This window comes from Poeciliopsis prolifica, unplaced genomic scaffold, assembly GCF_027474105.1.
Source record: "Poeciliopsis prolifica strain line A6 unplaced genomic scaffold, Auburn_PproV2 SCAFFOLD027, whole genome shotgun sequence".
Lineage (NCBI taxonomy): Eukaryota > Metazoa > Chordata > Actinopteri > Cyprinodontiformes > Poeciliidae > Poeciliopsis > Poeciliopsis prolifica.
In genome coordinates, this window is record NW_026562402.1 from 2,913,692 (window position 1) to 2,930,232 (window position 16,541).

The window sequence follows — 16,541 nt, forward strand, 5'->3', positions numbered from 1 at the left end:
TTGTAGTTCAACATTTGAAATGTAAAATTATTGGCATTTTTTCCATTTATGCTGAAATATTTACTTTTCTGAGTTTCAATGGGGGTCTATGACTCCTTATAGAAGCATAATACACAATTATGCTAGTTCATAGACAGTTCGGCGTGTGAAAATGTTTGAAATTGTTTTTTTCCCAGATGGAGGTAAAAGGCCAGAACTCTGTGGTGCTGCAAAGCCTTTCATCTCTGTCCCGATACTTGGTTTCAGTCCAATCCCACTACCCACAAGGCCTGTCTGCCACACTCACCAGTAACGTCACAACACGTAAGTCAACATACACACACATATCTAGTCTCTGATTCTTCTTTGTGGGGTTTTCTTCACCACCTTTTTCCTCTCTGCCAGTGAAGGTGCCTTCTCCATCAGATCTCAAGGTGACTAATTTCTCAGGCAGTGAAATTATGGTACGCTGGGCGGCAGCAGCAGATGATGTGGTCTATTACCTCATCAAATGGATCTCTTTAAGTGAAGGAGACCTGAGGCAGGTGAGAAGGGAATATATATACTTACATACATATGTATATATATGTATGTATGTTTAGGTGTTTGGGTTCACGTGTGTTTTAGCTGAAGGTGAATGGAGATAATGAAGGAGCGATCCTGGAGGGAGTGGAGGAGGATAAAGAATACCAGATCTCTCTATCTGCACTCTATGGAGATGGAGCTCAGAGTGAGGCTGTTGCCATTCGATATAGTACCTGTAAGTCCAACAAATTTATCTACACACTTTACTGTGAAACAATTATAAACTACCCACTAATTCAATTTAAATCAGTTTCCTAATGTTTATTAAGTTTGTGCGCTTTTCTAAAAAAAAAAATTTAAATATTTTTTACGTATTTGAAACATAAAATGTTGCAGGGAGAATAGAAACACACATGACATGATAAAGGTTAAAACAAAATTTGGGGGTATTTTCTACCAAACAAAATGTAGATGTTCAGGTTTTCCACTCAGCTTGTTTGTAAAAACAATTTTCTCTTTTTCTGTTTTGGGCAGAATCTGAAAAACCTATAACATGTTGTTTGTTGCTGCAGTGTCAGGCGGAGGCCCGTCCGGTCTATCCGTGTCAGAAGAAACTGCAGTTAGCATGTTGGTCAGCTGGGTGCCTCCAAATGCTCACGTCCTCCAGTACCGGGTTTCTTACACACCACTAACCGGAGCTGAGACCCAGGATGGAAGTGTGAGTGGGCTCTAAGTGTTACTCCTGGCTTTTTTGGGCCTCGTTCCAAAGAATCACAAACCACTGTGGGTCAGAGAGAAACTCAAAATCCTCCTGCCTGTGTTAGCAGTCTGAAAAATTGTGTTGCTGTCTCCAGGTGTTGGTCCCCGGTGGTCAGAAGCAGGTGGTGCTGGAGTCATTGCAGCCAGATACACGTTACAGCATCTTAGTCACTGCAGAGTATCGCAACAGAGAGGGAGGCAGCGGCTCAGCTCAAGGCAAAACCAGTAAGTGAATTTGAGCCTAGTCCAATCAGCTGTTTCCTTCACACGACAGTCAAGATACTAAAACTCCGCTGTAGTTTATTGTATTTTTGCTTGTTATTATTCATTTTGTCACCGCTCCATAGACCCTCAAAATGCTTGAGGAACTCTTAATTATCACACCACTTTTAAAACATGGTCACTATTCTTAATATACATTACCTAAAAAGTAAGAACATTTGCAAATGGTTATTTCTGTGTTGTAACAATTATCCTTGGGAAAAACTTTCGTTAACACCGGAAGTATGTTTAAGATTCCACTAAAATGCTTTAGTGGGTGGCCAGCAGAAGCAGAGGCTGTGGGCTTACATCAACAATTCCCTGCATTTTTTCACTCTAAAGCATGATTGAGAGTTTATTGCAAATTCTTTGCAAAAATGATCTTAAACAAAAGATTTATAATCACAGCACAGCAGAGGTTCAGTTCCACAAACAAAGAAACAAACTCTGTTCAACAGGACACTAAAAATAATATATAAAAATTTTTCAAACACAAAAGTTAATTTTAATAAATTTTTGCAAACAGGTTTTGCAAACATTTTTATTTGCAGTAACACCAAGATGTGGCTTATTTAAATTGGGTATATTAACAAAAATGACATTAGTTTCCATAAACTTATAAATGAAAAAACAAGTAAAAATGTTAAACTTCTATGAGTTCATTCTTGTCCTTGCAGGTTTCATCTGGTTTTCTACTTTATCTGTGGCCTACTTTCGTTTCCCTCCACTGATGATCATATTTGTGTGTCCATCCCTGCAGCCAGTCTACGTGTGAGCAGCATAAGCGTCATCAGGTCAGACCACTCCAGTATCTGTTTGTCCTGGAGGCCCGTGTTGGCGGTTGATGGATATCATGTTGTCATTCAGTCAGTTAAAGGTGATCTACAAATATTTACAGACATTTGTGCTCAACATGTTTCTGAAAACACATTAGCTGGAGTGAACATCTTTGTTGGTTCTCTCTCGGTCTCTAGATAAACAAATAAAACAGGAAACTGTGGATGAGTCGACCAACAGCTACTGCTTCAACTACCTGGAACCTGAAACCCTTTATCGCATCAGCGTGCATTCGCTTCTCGGCTCTGCAGAGGGCGCTGCTGTCTCTATTCTCCATCCTACAGGTGTGCAACAAACACAGGGCCTTGCAAATGTCGTCACTCTGCTTGAACTTTTTCACTGCCTGTCATGTTCCAACAGTAGATTGAAATAGCCTACCAGCAAGCTATAACTGAATGGTTTATATCAAAGCATACCCATGTGCTAGAATGGCCTAGTCAAAGTCTGAATATAAATCCCATTAAGAATCTGCAGAAAGACTTGAAATAGAACAAACATGGCTGCAATTGAGATATTGTGCAAAAGCAAAACATTTCTTTTGTGGGGGAATGCAAGAGATTCATTAACTGTTGGGCGATAAATGTAGCACATGAAAAGGCTAATTTATTATAATTATGTATCAAAATCTTAACAGTCTCATTAATAGAAAATATTTTCTTTATCAGTCTCAAAAGATCAATCATAAGATTAAACCCTCTTTTTAAAAAGGGATTTATATATTTAGAAATATATTTATTCAGACTAATTATTTGTGTTTGTGTTTAAATGTCTAATTTTAATTTGACTCAATACTAGAGATTTTACTGTGCGTATAAACAGCAACCGACAGCTAATATCTCTGTTCAGTAAAAGGGATTTTTTTATGCATTAATCAAATGAATTTACACAAAACTTTGAAAGTCTCCAAAATAATCAAATTAAAATACAAAGTAGTTATTCCAGTGATGCTGCATGCTACTTTGATTTATCTTTTCACAGCTCCAGCTCCAGCCAGAATTCCCGTTCCTCCCCGGATATATCCTGTACACAATGAAGGTGAATCTCCTTAAACATTGCTTCTTTTGCTTTTAGAGGAGCTCTGGGTTTCTTTTAGTCTGCAGCCTTACATTGTTTTACATATAAGAAGACGTAATCCAAAGTTTTTGCAAGACAAAACATATAACAATTACAGTGCTGTCAGATGTTTACTCCTCATAGAGAATAATATCACTATAAAGTAAGAGTTTTCATTTAAGCTGTTCTTTTAGCATGTACAATCATAACGCCATGGATTAACAACAAGTTAATTAAATCTTAAGTCTCAAATTAATATGGCATTCATGTCCATGGCAAAAGTTTGTCAATTTCTGACCAGAACTGAATGATATATATGTTTATTTTTTCTTTTTGTGAGCTGCTTGTTTACTAATGCTTCTATGAAACCATCCAGGAAAAAGACAAGTGTGCTCCAGGATAACATCCTTGCTTTCTTCCAAGTCTTGTTTTTGTTCATGCTATGGAAAACTATTACCTGTGATATTAAGAGTATATTTTAAGATTATAGCTGGTTTTTCAGTCAGTTAATGGTTTTGACCCATCTTCTATTTCTGAGCGACTCAGTCATTACACCACGTATCATTAGACCACTCTCTTCAATGTCCTAAAATAAACATGCAGTGTTTGGTTCACTGCATGTTTATTTTATTTATTTAATGGATTTTAAATTTTTTTGCAATTTAATGTAAAATACTTTATAACTCTGTCTTTTATTCTGTTCAAACAAAACTGTATAATAATAATAATAATAATAGTGATATGAAACTTTGCTGTCCTGCCTTTTCATATAATGTCTCAACTTTGTCCTCTTGTGTTGCAGTCTGTCCTGAAGTCACCACCCAGAATGGCATTGTTAAAGGTGAAACTGACTGTCTTCACAAAATGTTTCTTTTAATAATGAGGGAAATTCACCCATAAACGTTCTGCAGAGCATTGTGGTTTAATTTATTGGTTCAGGTTTTAACATGATGGAAGCATTTGGTCTGACACGGAAAGCTCACTCATCAGTGGAGGGAGTGTCACCCGAGCCCTTTGTCTTCAACAATCTGCCTGCCTACACCGTGTACAGAGATGTGCAACTGACACAGAGCACCAAGTGAGGCTTTCTGATTTTACATTTGAGTTCAAAAGCATACTTTCTACAGTGTCGTCTTTTATGCATTTATGCTCAGCAAAAATTATTACAGAATGTGTTTCCTGCTGTTTTGCCATGGAGTAATTTCTGTTTTGTGTTTATGCAATAATTTAATTTTTTTTTTCTTTTTTACTTATTGATATTGGTGTATTCACTGCTTACTGTGTGGTGACCACAGTAAGCAGTGTTTTGCAGAACTAGTTGTATTTTTCCAAAGAAAAATAATTTCCCTCTTCTATTATGACAGTGTGCTTCTCCCGATCCTCCTTTTTTCAGGTTCATTCACCCTGCCGGTTTCTCTCCAGAGCACACCATTGGCATCACTTTTCGCCTGCTGCAGGATACACCGAAAGAGGCCTTTGCTCTCTGGCAACTCACTGACATTGACTTCCAGCCAAGGATGGGAATTGTGATTGATCGTGAGTAATGCTTCTGCAGCTTTTCATTCAATAGCACCTTCAATAGCAGGGTTGTAGAAAAACAACTCTTGGATTTTGCTGTGGCTTCCTTATGCCATGACTAATTTTACCTCCTCCTAATTTTATTGAGGAGGCATTTTACCTCCTCAATATGCTGTTCTGTGCTCTCAGCATATTGTGTACTTCTCCATTCATCCAGGGTTTTCTACTTGATAACACTGACTCATCCATATTAAAGCTCTGGGCTTCAATGTGGATGTTCTGTCCATATTCCAGGTTGTGCATTCAAAACAATCTTGTTGAGCCTCTCCAGCACCATCAGTCCCCACTCTCACTTGTTTCACAGGTGGAAGAGAGTTTTCATTTCAGTTTGATAAAAACCCGGCCATTAAAACGTCCTCAGGATGAGTGCTTTTTAGGTTGCTAATGGAACAGCAGAGACTATTTACAGCCTCTCAAGGGCGAGCACTCAAGGATAAGGGGAGTTGCAGTGAACTCTCAATGTGAAGAATATCACATCTCAGGCCTGTTGATTATGCTATGAAAAGCAACTATATGCTATGAAAAGCAACTATATGCCTGGAAGTGGAAAATACATAATGCTGCTTCTCTCTTTAATATATTGTTATTAGTACACTGTGGAATGTTGTGTTGTAATCAAAGGTTTTTCACCATTATTTTTGCAGGATTTTGTACATCTGGTGCAATGGAAGTTGTATATTTCAATGTTTTTTCTATTAAAAGCATGCATGTAAAGTTTAAAGAAGAAGTTGTTGTCCTGTTTTATAAACTTTTCTCTAAGTCTTCTCAAATATAAATTGGAGTTTCAGCTACACTCTATAGCTATTCCCCACACTGCCAGATCAGACCACATTGCCAACATGAAATTAAACCGGGATTCTCACAGCAACTTTTTAAAAATGTCTTTTTAGAACAACACAATAAGCTTTTTTATGATGAAAAGATGACTGTTTTGCATCTTTTTCAGCTTCTAACCAATGTCTGATGTACTTCAGCCTGGACTACAGGGGAGAAGTGCAGGAGCTCACCTTTGATCAGCCACAGGTCCAAAAGATTTTCTATGGAAGTTTTCACAAGGTGAGATAAGACCCACCAAGCTCCTTAATGTTGAATCAATGTTTGCTTTTATTTAGGAGCAAATCAGATGGATCTTTGTTGCAGCTCGCTATTTCACAGACAAGAGACAGATGTGTATCAAACACACAGAGAAGAAATGGTTTATATGTAGCTCCAGATACATATGCCAATGTTCCCTACATGAATAGACAAAAAAGCCTATTTTTGTACTTATTTTTTTCCAGAAATTTCACTTAATGACCAGATAAGCTTAGTATAAACTAAACTCAGTTTCTACGAACTAAAAGAAAAGTAGGGGTGCACCAATGAATTAGCCCCAATTTTCTTAATTTTGGGTGATTGGTGATTGGTCGATACTTAAATGTGAAAACAATCTTACCCACTGATTTTATTTACCTCTGCAAAGGTCTGAAAATCAACTGCTGTCCCCTTTTGCTTTGCTCTGATAGAGGGTTGACTGATCACCAGGTCACAACTGCATGTACTCAGTTAATAATAAGTCACCCCACTTTTTCCAACTTAGTAACTTTGTTGCTATATTTATCAACTTTTCAGACAAAAAAAAATGATATCAGCAAGAATCAGAATTGGTAGGTCAGGCTTTCTACAGATTGGTAATCAGCCAGTCAACTGCACCCTTAATCTGCCATCATCATTAGCAGTGTTTGTGTTTTAATTTGGTTCTGGCAGGTTCACCTGTCTGTCAGCCAGGTGAGCGTCTCCCTGTCTGTGGACTGTCAGCCTGTTGGTGAAAGGCCAGCCCGTCCTCTGGGAAACCTACCAACCGATGGATTTGAGATGCTGGGAAAACTGGTTAAAACCAGAGGACCTAAAAGCGGCTCAGCCCCAGTACTTACATTTCCTCTCTGAGATTAAATCAGTTGATCCTTCAAATAAAACAATGGTGCTCACAATGTTTTGTTGTTTTTTGTCTCTTTAATATCTTCAGTTCCAGCTTCTGTCCTTTGAAATCATCTGTAACAACACATGGGCTTCAATGGACACCTGTTGTGACCTGCCTGGAGTGGTCAGTGATACTGCCATCTTTAACCAGCTTTTTTTTTTCATTTTGATGTAGGGACTCTGTATGATGACAGACTGAAATGTTAATTATGTGCTGTATGTAAGATATTTGTACTTAAACAACACATTTCCCTCTTGGGGAACATACTAAAGCCTTTGCTGACTATGTCTCAGAGGGATGAGGAGAGCTGTCCTGCTCCACCGTATGCATGTACCTGTTCCTCCAACATTCAAGGAGCTCCAGGGCCCCCTGGACCAATTGTATGTCTCTACATGCATATTTTTTTATTTCTTTGTAATATTTTGTGATATAACAAGCACCAAAGCATATTTCTAAAGATTATTAAAATGTTAATGTTGCATTTATATATTTTTTTTCACAGGGGAAACCAGGTCTTCGAGGGGAAAAAGGTGATAAGGGAGAACAGGGCTCAAAGGTAAGATGACAATGATCATTCTTAACAGTTAAAATTAGCAGTAGGTTTAACAGCTAGTTTTCTTTCTTCCTTTCTTCTAGTTTGTTATCTGCTAATGGACAATAATCCTCTAACAACCAGAAACATTTCTTAGTGAGTGCAGTTTCAGGGACACATTAATGTGGCAACAGTAAGAAGAGCCCTTCAAATTCTCTAACTGTGGAGAAAATGAACTTCAAGTCTTTCTTTATATTAAAGTTCTATATTACAGTCTTAATTTCCATACAAATTACAAAATTACAAAAATACAAAATCCCTGTACATACATGGGTTCTTTCTGTTCCACCCACACTTCAAAAACAAAGAAGCTAGATTAAGTGATTCCTCCAAATTGCTCAAATAGAAGAGAAAATGTAGTGCTTTTCACTTTCAGCAGTAAAAAAACGCTGTATTTGGTCAGGAAAACACAGATTTCTTAGTGTAACATGGTAGAAATAGACACATGACTCATTGGGGACAGGAAGCAAACAGCAACTACAGCTTTTGTGAGCTGAGCTGGGTCTCAGTCAATGCAGAAAATGCTTTTGTTCATTATAAAGCCTATAGAGTTGGCTGTAACTATTTTTTTAACATGCTTCAGATTCAATTTTAGCCTGTTTTACATCCCAGTACATGTGTGATGTTGTCGTGGCGTCTACTTAGAAATGTCATTGTCTTCCTTTATACGGATAACTGATCAAAGATTGGTCACAAAAGAAGGTAAAGTAATAGGTAATCTGGTTTTGATGCTATAGTGACATCTAATGGCTTAAATTGGCAATTACATGACAACTTAACGTGTTTATTTCGTCAGTTTTGAGGAATTTTTTGGAGGAAAAAAAAAAAAGAAAATCTAAACTCATACATGAAAATTTTGTGATGCTTACTCTGTCAGGGAGAAGTGGGCCCCCCAGGTAAGGCTGGATTTGAGGGGGGTCTTGGACCTGTGGGCAGCATTGGCCCCCGAGGCATAACAGTCCAAGGGAAAATTGTGAGTCCTATTTTGACATTTCCTCTCTTAGAATGTGATTTATAAAGACATATATATGTAAAAAGAACATATTCCTATGTTTTTAACCATTTTTCTTGATCAGGGTCCACCAGGAGCGAGGGGAGAAAAAGGAGATCCTGGCAGACCAGGAGTGCAGGTGAGTTGAAATCAGATAATGGTAATCTCCTTCTTCATTCTTTAGCTGTCACATAACAGTAATATCTTCATTCATAGTGTTCACAAATGCTACATAGAATCAATAACATAACACACTTAAAGTTCCCTATTCGACTTTCTTGTCTGTTCTTCCTGTAGGGTTCACCTGGACCTCCAGGTCCAAAGGGAGAAGAGGGGATCCCAGGCCCCAGGGTGAGCCACTTGATCCCAGCGAAAGGTAACAGGTCCTCTTCCAGTATAAATTTCTCTCAGTCCTCCTTTCTTGCTTTCTCTTTTCCAGGGTATCAGAGGGGTGGAGGGAAATATTGGTGCCCCAGGCATTACAGGCACAAGGGTAAGAAAGTCCTCTGTGTATTTTTCTAACAGCCTGAGCTGAACAAATCAACTATAGGGACATTTTGTTTCGCTGAAATCAAAACCCCTTTTTACCCTTCAGCTTCCTGGCCAGCACAGTTTGGTCCACTGTCTGGATGCCCATATAAACTGTTGTTCTGTTTTCACCTAATATTTGATGGTGTTTCCATTAAACGTTTTCTGTGCTTCAGGGTTTCCAAGGACTTCCGGGATACCCAGGACCTGTTGGGGAGAGGGGTCCCTCTGGACCTGTTGGACCAACGGTAAAAACTCAATGACAAACACAAAAGCTGCCCAGCTTGTCTTCATATATGGTTATCAACCAGTTCACACTCATGTATGTTTAACTCCACAGGGTCTGCCAGGAAATAAAGGGGAACGAGGTGAAAAGGTGGGTAACAGGGCAAATTATATATTTACCACCACTCTGAGTTTATGTTTAAAGAATCATGCTATTACATCCAGTTGACCATCAGCCATGGAAGTTCAATATGATTTTTGTGAGGGTTACCTTCAAACATGATGGAAAAATCCTCTAAATAAAGGCATAACCCAATCAACAACAGGATTAAATACATTTTTGTATTTTTATATTTGTATTTCAATGAATATTTCAATACACCACTCAGTGTTTTTATATGCACAGCATTCCAGAGTTTTATGGGTGAAAGCATTTCTGTTATTGCAGAGTAAAATGTTGCAGGATAAGATTTTCTTTGGTGTTTTAAAATATTTTTTCTTAATTAAGGCTGAATTGATTGATTGGTCGATTGGTTGATTAATTTCTTCAGGCTCACTGGCTAGTGATCTTTTTCAGGGGGAACCGCAGTCTATGGCCATGATCTATCAGCTGGTGACACAGGCTTGTGAACAGCTAGTTCACAGTGAGTACTGTGATAAAACCAACACACATGAGTTGTTTGTTTTCTATGTCTCTGCAACACAATGGATGTCTACAACATGCTGTGATGTCTTTTGTTTTCAGAGGAGGTTTTGAAGCTTGATATGTACATCAATGAGATTAGTCAAAAGCCTGTTCCTATTGAGGAGCCGGTGGGTCCCCCAGGGGAGCCTGGAATACCAGGATCCAGGGGCCCACCTGGTGCAAGGGGTAACCAGGGGAATGTTGGCTCAAGAGGGAGGCCTGGGAGGCCTGGGTATCCAGGAGAGCAAGGTAAGGTTTGATCTGATGTATCATCAGACACATCAAGACATTCTGTTCAATTGCTTCTTTTTTCTCTGCAGGACGGCGAGGAATCCCTGGAGAAAAAGGAAGTTTGGGGAATAATGTCCAGGGGCCCTCAGGGATTAAAGGGTTTGCAGGTACCTCTCCTTGACCTGTGTGCTCCATTTATTACTCCACTGTCTAACACACTATCAGGTGTGATTAGGATATGTGACAGTTGTGCATTTTGTGTGTGCAGGTCCTCCAGGGGAGTCCAAGCCAGGGGTCCCAGGTCCAAAAGGAAACGACGGTAAACCAGGGCCACCAGGGACCACTGGGCCTTCAGGTCAGCCAGGAGAGATTGGACCACGGGGCATGTGTGACAGCAGTGGAGGCTGTCGAAATGTTCCCCAACAAACAGGTTAGCTGCTAAGAATGGCTGAATGATGATGCTAAGCCTGGGAAATGACCTTTGTGACAGTTCAGATCTGTTTGAGCCAAACTATCCTGGAGCAGGATCAAATTGGTTTTTCGCTCTGTCTAATTTATAATTGAGTATTTTATTCAACATTTTCTCTTTCGTTGTACTTTCTTCATCCAGAAGACCCTTATTACGGCTACGAACCCTGAGAGGAGAAAGCAAGCAGTCACCAATGAAATGACTCTCCTTCAGAGCTGAGCAGAAGTGTGTTTATCAGTCACCCTGTTCCAGTCTCCATTCTGTTTGAAATGCCCAGAGAAATGAACCTAAGACGAATCAGAGAGCTTTCCAGGATAAACCAGAATAACTGTTTATAATAAAGAAATCTCAGTTGAATCATTTGAGTTCCATATTATACAGTTTAGCACTGAAAGCTTTTCTTTATGTTTTCATGTATTCATGCACTGCTTAAAGTACCAAGTTAAGCCTTTGAAATATTTTTTTGTTTTCATTGAAAGCCTTGATGTCTCTAAGATTATTTAAAATCCATATTTTGTGGTATGAAAGGTTCTTTTTTACACTATATATAAATAATACTGTGACTGCATTTATTATATGTATGATAATTTGTATATGTTTTGTAGTATTTGCTGCATCTTCTTTAATTCATGTAAATTTGATATGTTCTGAATTTCACCTGGAAGCCCCTGTTTACATTTTCTGATGTCTTAAGTTTGGCAAATTGTATGATTGAGAGAACAAAAGTGTTTAAATATTAAATAAAATCTTTGAATTATTGTCAAAAGGTATTATGTTCAGATAAAATGGCATTCGATTGATACTGCATAGATTGTTGGTGTGAATTTCTACCACTGAACATGTCAAGCAAGATCCAGGTAGGAACAACTTTGAAATGTACAACCGGAAACTAACTAACTGTCTGTCTAGGATTTAAAAAGTTTTCAATTTATTTTGAAGTCTACGAACAGGAAGCTGGGTGGTTTTGCGCCTGCGCAGAATTATTACTCCATTGTCACGTCCGTTTTCGTGTCTGGTCACGTCAACATGGCGAGTAGAAAGTCTTTGCAGGCAAAGAGAGCGAACGGAGACAAGTACTCTGTCCTGTTACCGACATACAACGAGAGAGAGAACCTTCCTCTGATCGTGTGGCTCTTGGTGAAATATTTCGGGGAAAGGTGAGTTTGTTGTACTCCTGATCTGCTCGGCTATGCTAACTGATGCTGCTGCTGGCAGCGCTGAGCTGAGCTGAGCTGTCACTTAACCAGAGCTAACAAGAGGGTCAGGGCTGAAATACAGATGGAATATGGATCATCTGAGATGTTAAAACTCCTTTAAAGCAGGTTGTGATGTGAAAACTTGGGTAAGATTCTAGGTTTCATAATCTTTAAAGTCTATAATCTTCTGTTTGCTTCAAAACCACTATACTGTCTTTACAAGGGGAAGTGTTGGTGACCCCCCCAGACTTAGAATGATGCAAGGTTTTAGTTTTCATCAGTATAATAGGAGAAAAATAATTAAGATTATAAGAAGTTGACCTGTTATTCAGCAAACAGAGCAATTAATGGAAAGCTGCTCTCATTTTCAGGTTCAGTTTCTTGCTTGAATTAGTCGTGCTCAGCATCACGTGTATAACTGCTCTAACTAATGAAATGCATCTTTTAATTTGTACATCTTGCAGTGGGTATGATTATGAGGTCATTGTCATTGACGACGGAAGCCCAGATGGGACACTGGAGGTGGCAGAACAGCTGCAGAAAATTTATGGAGCTGACAAAATAGTAAGCTAAGAAGCACAAGTAATGTATGCATGCTAATCTGAGGATGTATAAATTGGCATGAAAAATCAAATTATGTTCTAATTACGCTTAATGCAGTTATTCTTTGTTGCCTGTGTAAATGAATAACTTTAACTCAGTGCTAAAAATGTGTATGAAAGGTGACTCACAGCTATGTGAAAAAGATAATGAATAAATCTCGTTGTTTTCCAGCTTCTGCGACCGAGAGCAAAAAAACTGGGCCTTGGTAAGCTGTCAGCATGCTGTGTCCACTCTCTCAACTTGATCTTTTAGTGACGGCGTCCTGTCTGCTTTTTAAAGGCACGGCCTACATTCATGGCATGAAGCATGCTACTGGGAACTTCATCATTATAATGGATGCAGATCTCTCCCACCATGTGAGTGGAAAATGTTTGGCATCCTTCATGGCCACAAAGTGTCACCATTGTTTGTGTTTGAGAAATTATTTTCTTTTAACTCTTAATTTCTAAAACCGCCAAAAAACATTGTGATGTTAGTTATGTTCAATTTCATATTTCATGACTGCTGCTTTTGCTTTCAGCCCAAGTTTATCCCGCAGTTTATCAAGTAAGTATATCTGAAACACTTAGGTTTTTATGAAGAGTATTATAAAGGGTGGATTTATTAGTAATAGAATATACAGAAGTTTAAATACACTGTATAAAAAGGCATTAATTCAGAGAGAATTTGTTCTGTTTCAGAAAGTTTGACCAGCTCCAATTGGTAAATGAGAATTGTTGTTGTTATTATTATTATTATTGTCCTCTAAAGTCAGGAGTTTGAAAGCAGTCATCTGCACAGAAATGTGCAAATGCAAGTATGTTCTTTGAATTCACAGAGGGGAAAAAAAAGCTTTAAAATCTGTGTAATCAATTGGTGGAAATAAACACGTTAGACCCAGGCATAATTTTAAGGTGCAACTCAAACACGCTGCTTTGCCGTTTGACGTAGTTAAAAAAAAGAATACCAATATATCAGGAGGAGAATTAGTCTAGTACAAGTTTCAGATGCATGGGAAGGAGATGGGTTCTGTGTGTTAGAGGCAAAAAATCTGCACATTGACCAAAATACAGACCAAAAGCAAAGCTCCTGGTGAAGAAGCTGGTTGAGTGTCATTATCAGCCATGAAACAAAGATTAACATGAGTGAAAAGGTCACTGTGCAAGGAAGAAGCTGAAAGAAAAAAAAACAGATTAAAGTTACCCACCAATCAGGGAACACAAACCTTCATTTTAGTGTCACAGGTAAAGCTGAAACAAAAAAGATGACATTGTCAGGAAGGGACAATATGTGGAAACGTAGCAACTTCTAGAACATCAACCAGAGAGATCAAACTTAGGCCCAAATGCGACAACAAGCTTGGTTTAAGAACAAAACCACCACAAAGTGCTAGTCTCAGGTGTGTAGAGGATTAATGGACACAGCTGAAAATATGTGTGAGTGAGGCATCAATTCTGTCAGGAAGATTGGATTGGAATTCCAGCAAGGCACTTCCAGCAAATATCCAGGAAGGTACATTAACATCTGAGTTGAAGAAAACATTCCCCATGTCGTAATCCTGACTTTTAGCAAAAAGAATCGGACCTGAAGGAGGAAAAGTTTTGTCTGATTTAATCTCTGTTCATGTTGTTTTTATGCAGTGCATGTAAACTTCTGGTTCCCACCATAGGTTAAATAGATATTTTCTGATTGACAGCAGAATGTTATATTTTTCTTGAGTCTGCCTGTTTTAAGCTTCATTATTATTATTATTATTATTTAATTCAGAAAACAGAAGGAGGGTGATTATGATCTTGTGTCTGGCACTCGATACCAAGGCAGTGGAGGTGTGTACGGCTGGGACTTGCGCAGGAAGCTCATCAGGTGACACTGCTCAGCACAGTTTGTTTTGTTTTGTTTTTTACAACTGCACCGATGTAAAGATTTGGGCCAATATTATATATATACATTGCATATCAGCCATATTAATATAGCTAATATGTATAGGATATCAGCCATATTAATATTGGCCCAAATCTTTATATCGGTGCAGTTGTAAAAATCTATCTTATAGGATCGATATGTTAAAAAATGACTAACATCGGCTTATATCAATATTATTGCTGATGCATAGTGTATTTCTTGTTTTTGTTTTTCTCGAGTTTACATCCACCTATTTTGGCAGGAAGCTGAAATTGAGTGATTTATCTGTAAGCTTTCTTGTTTATTTCTCCCGCTTTCAGCCGGGGAGCCAACTTTTTGACCCAGGTGCTGTTGAGACCCGGCGCTTCAGACCTCACAGGAAGCTTCAGGTGGGTGGAGCGGGAAGTTGTCTTCTCAGCATCAGTAAGAGACGACAGCTATTTTCTGTCTTCTTCTTTTCCAATGAAGAAGAAATTGGAGTGTTTCTTTTTCATTCTTCATCTTTTTTTCATTCCTCCTGCATCAGGTTATACAAGAAGAAAGTGTTGGAGAGTCTGGTTGAGCGGTGTGTCTCCAAAGGCTACGTTTTTCAGATGGAGATGATCGTCCGAGCCAGGCAGCTTAACTACACAGTGGGAGAGGTGAACCAGCCTTAGAGTTTTACTCAGCTGCATTTAAAATGTTTTTCTTTCTGTATTTAAAGAGCCGACTGAAAATATTTGGTTCCTACAACAGATATCTAAGGATTAGCATCACCCGATTCGATACAGAAAAACAGCTGAATTAACTTAAAACTTATCTTATGGCTCAGGCACCTTGTCACTGATACCCCATTTAGAATTTTTATCAATATCTAGATCAATACAGATATTCTTACTGGATCTTATTATCAGACAGAAACCTGTTTTCAGCAGGAAATGAGTGACTTAATTTATTTTTCTACATGACAAAGTGCCTTGGTTTGACTTGGACTAAGAATTAGTTAGAATTTGCTCCCATCAGATTGACGCAGCTCTGAAAACGCTTCCAAAATCATAAATAGGACAGGGAATATTTTACAAAAGTTTGACCAACTATTAAAAACAATTCTATTTCGATTTTGCCTAAATCATTCTCTTCACTTCTATGTCCTGTACCAAAGGTGCCCATCTCCTTTGTGGATCGGGTTTATGGGGAGTCCAAACTCGGAGGGAATGAGATTGTTTCGTTTGTAAAGGGACTGCTCACGCTGTTCGCCACGACGTGATCAGCGACCTGCCTTCACTTGGCGTCTCTTCAAAGTTCCAGCGTCAGACCAGAAAGCAGATATCTGTCCATACTAGGCATTGAACGAACACTGAAGGAAGATGAAGCTTTACATTCCCATTATCTTGAGTCTGATTTGGTGCCTCATCGCTCCCATCACTGAATCTGAACCGAACCCTGATTTGTTTGTATATAATAAATAGTTTGTATTCCTGCCACTGGTTTGTTATGCGAGTATTTGATTTATTTATTTAACATTTAATGATGTCATGATGCCTACAACGTTTTTGTGGGCATGTCTATTCTTGGGTTTTACTCAAAACACCTGAGGCTTAAACGGTCTCTGACTCCGGGTCAGTCGGATACACAGTCATTGGGAAGACTGCCGTGGAAACCTGACACAAGCTGGTTGTTCACAGCATCAATAAAGTGTCAAGCTGAACCAGAATCAACACTACAGATGACCTAAAGACAGTTACCTAAGGGACCTGGGATTCCATTACGCCTGAAGAAATAATTCACAGGCTGGTTGCCTCTACACCTCACCCCTCATTAACACAGGAATTCCTGCAAAAGGACCAAAGAATCAAGAACTGAGTGGATAAAAATGAACTTATGTTTCAGAGTACATATATTTGCTTAAAATATCCTTTTATAGACCTCATGTTGCAATCCAACTTTCTGAGATGGTATTTTAGGTATTTCATCTAACATGGAAGAAATAAAGGTTTGGAATCTTTCACCCCATGAATCTATGTAACACGAGCGAAACTTTGTGAATATAGAACTTTTACTCTAAATTTCTCTTTAGATGTACTTGCATCTGCTTCCTCATTTTCCATTTATTAATCCAACTTTACATTGATAATGCTTTTTTTCCATCCATCTATTTTCCCAAGCATTAATCATGTCTATTCATCTCTTTGGATGAATGAAATGTATG

General features: G+C 38.6%; 2 protein-coding genes across 3 annotated transcripts in view; both read left to right on the forward strand.

Annotated features, from left to right (window-relative positions):
* Positions 1-11,427, forward strand: part of LOC129371638 (collagen alpha-1(XX) chain) — a 28,863-nt gene extending 17,436 nt beyond the window's left edge. For both annotated transcript variants that reach the window (XM_055048334.1, XM_055048335.1), the window contains exons 17-43: positions 177-303; positions 385-524; positions 607-739; positions 1,077-1,222; positions 1,359-1,488; positions 2,285-2,401; positions 2,499-2,645; positions 3,340-3,396; positions 4,217-4,255; positions 4,354-4,492; positions 4,808-4,950; positions 5,939-6,048; positions 6,739-6,897; positions 6,998-7,075; positions 7,246-7,332; positions 7,455-7,508; positions 8,422-8,517; positions 8,621-8,674; positions 8,833-8,886; positions 8,975-9,028; positions 9,240-9,311; positions 9,404-9,439; positions 9,866-9,932; positions 10,034-10,222; positions 10,294-10,371; positions 10,473-10,634; positions 10,815-11,427. In XM_055048334.1, coding sequence (XP_054904309.1) covers positions 177-303; positions 385-524; positions 607-739; positions 1,077-1,222; positions 1,359-1,488; positions 2,285-2,401; positions 2,499-2,645; positions 3,340-3,396; positions 4,217-4,255; positions 4,354-4,492; positions 4,808-4,950; positions 5,939-6,048; positions 6,739-6,897; positions 6,998-7,075; positions 7,246-7,332; positions 7,455-7,508; positions 8,422-8,517; positions 8,621-8,674; positions 8,833-8,886; positions 8,975-9,028; positions 9,240-9,311; positions 9,404-9,439; positions 9,866-9,932; positions 10,034-10,222; positions 10,294-10,371; positions 10,473-10,634; positions 10,815-10,843 — 2,697 coding nt within the window. In that variant the 3' untranslated portion in view covers positions 10,844-11,427. The remainder of the gene's footprint in view (positions 1-176; positions 304-384; positions 525-606; positions 740-1,076; positions 1,223-1,358; positions 1,489-2,284; positions 2,402-2,498; positions 2,646-3,339; positions 3,397-4,216; positions 4,256-4,353; positions 4,493-4,807; positions 4,951-5,938; positions 6,049-6,738; positions 6,898-6,997; positions 7,076-7,245; positions 7,333-7,454; positions 7,509-8,421; positions 8,518-8,620; positions 8,675-8,832; positions 8,887-8,974; positions 9,029-9,239; positions 9,312-9,403; positions 9,440-9,865; positions 9,933-10,033; positions 10,223-10,293; positions 10,372-10,472; positions 10,635-10,814) is intronic.
* Positions 11,428-11,672: 245 nt separating this feature from the next.
* Positions 11,673-15,816, forward strand: dpm1 (dolichyl-phosphate mannosyltransferase subunit 1, catalytic). The gene is made up of 9 exons (XM_055048337.1): positions 11,673-11,830; positions 12,334-12,433; positions 12,644-12,677; positions 12,752-12,828; positions 12,993-13,018; positions 14,219-14,314; positions 14,674-14,742; positions 14,880-14,994; positions 15,495-15,816. Exons 1-9 carry the CDS (start codon positions 11,700-11,702, stop codon positions 15,597-15,599), a joined length of 753 nt encoding a protein of 250 aa, XP_054904312.1. The 5' UTR covers positions 11,673-11,699; the 3' UTR covers positions 15,600-15,816.
* Positions 15,817-16,541: the final 725 nt, after the last annotated feature.

Excerpts from the sequence above, each read along its gene's own strand:
- dpm1 (XM_055048337.1), top strand. The coding sequence starts at position 11,700 with ATGGCGAGTAGAAAGTCTTTGCAGGCAAAGAGAGCGAACGGAGACAAG. Across the intron at positions 12,434-12,643 it reads TTTATGGAGCTGACAAAATA|CTTCTGCGACCGAGAGCAAA; the intron begins GTAAGCTAAGAA and ends GTTGTTTTCCAG. Across the intron at positions 12,829-12,992 it reads ATGCAGATCTCTCCCACCAT|CCCAAGTTTATCCCGCAGTT; the intron begins GTGAGTGGAAAA and ends TTTTGCTTTCAG.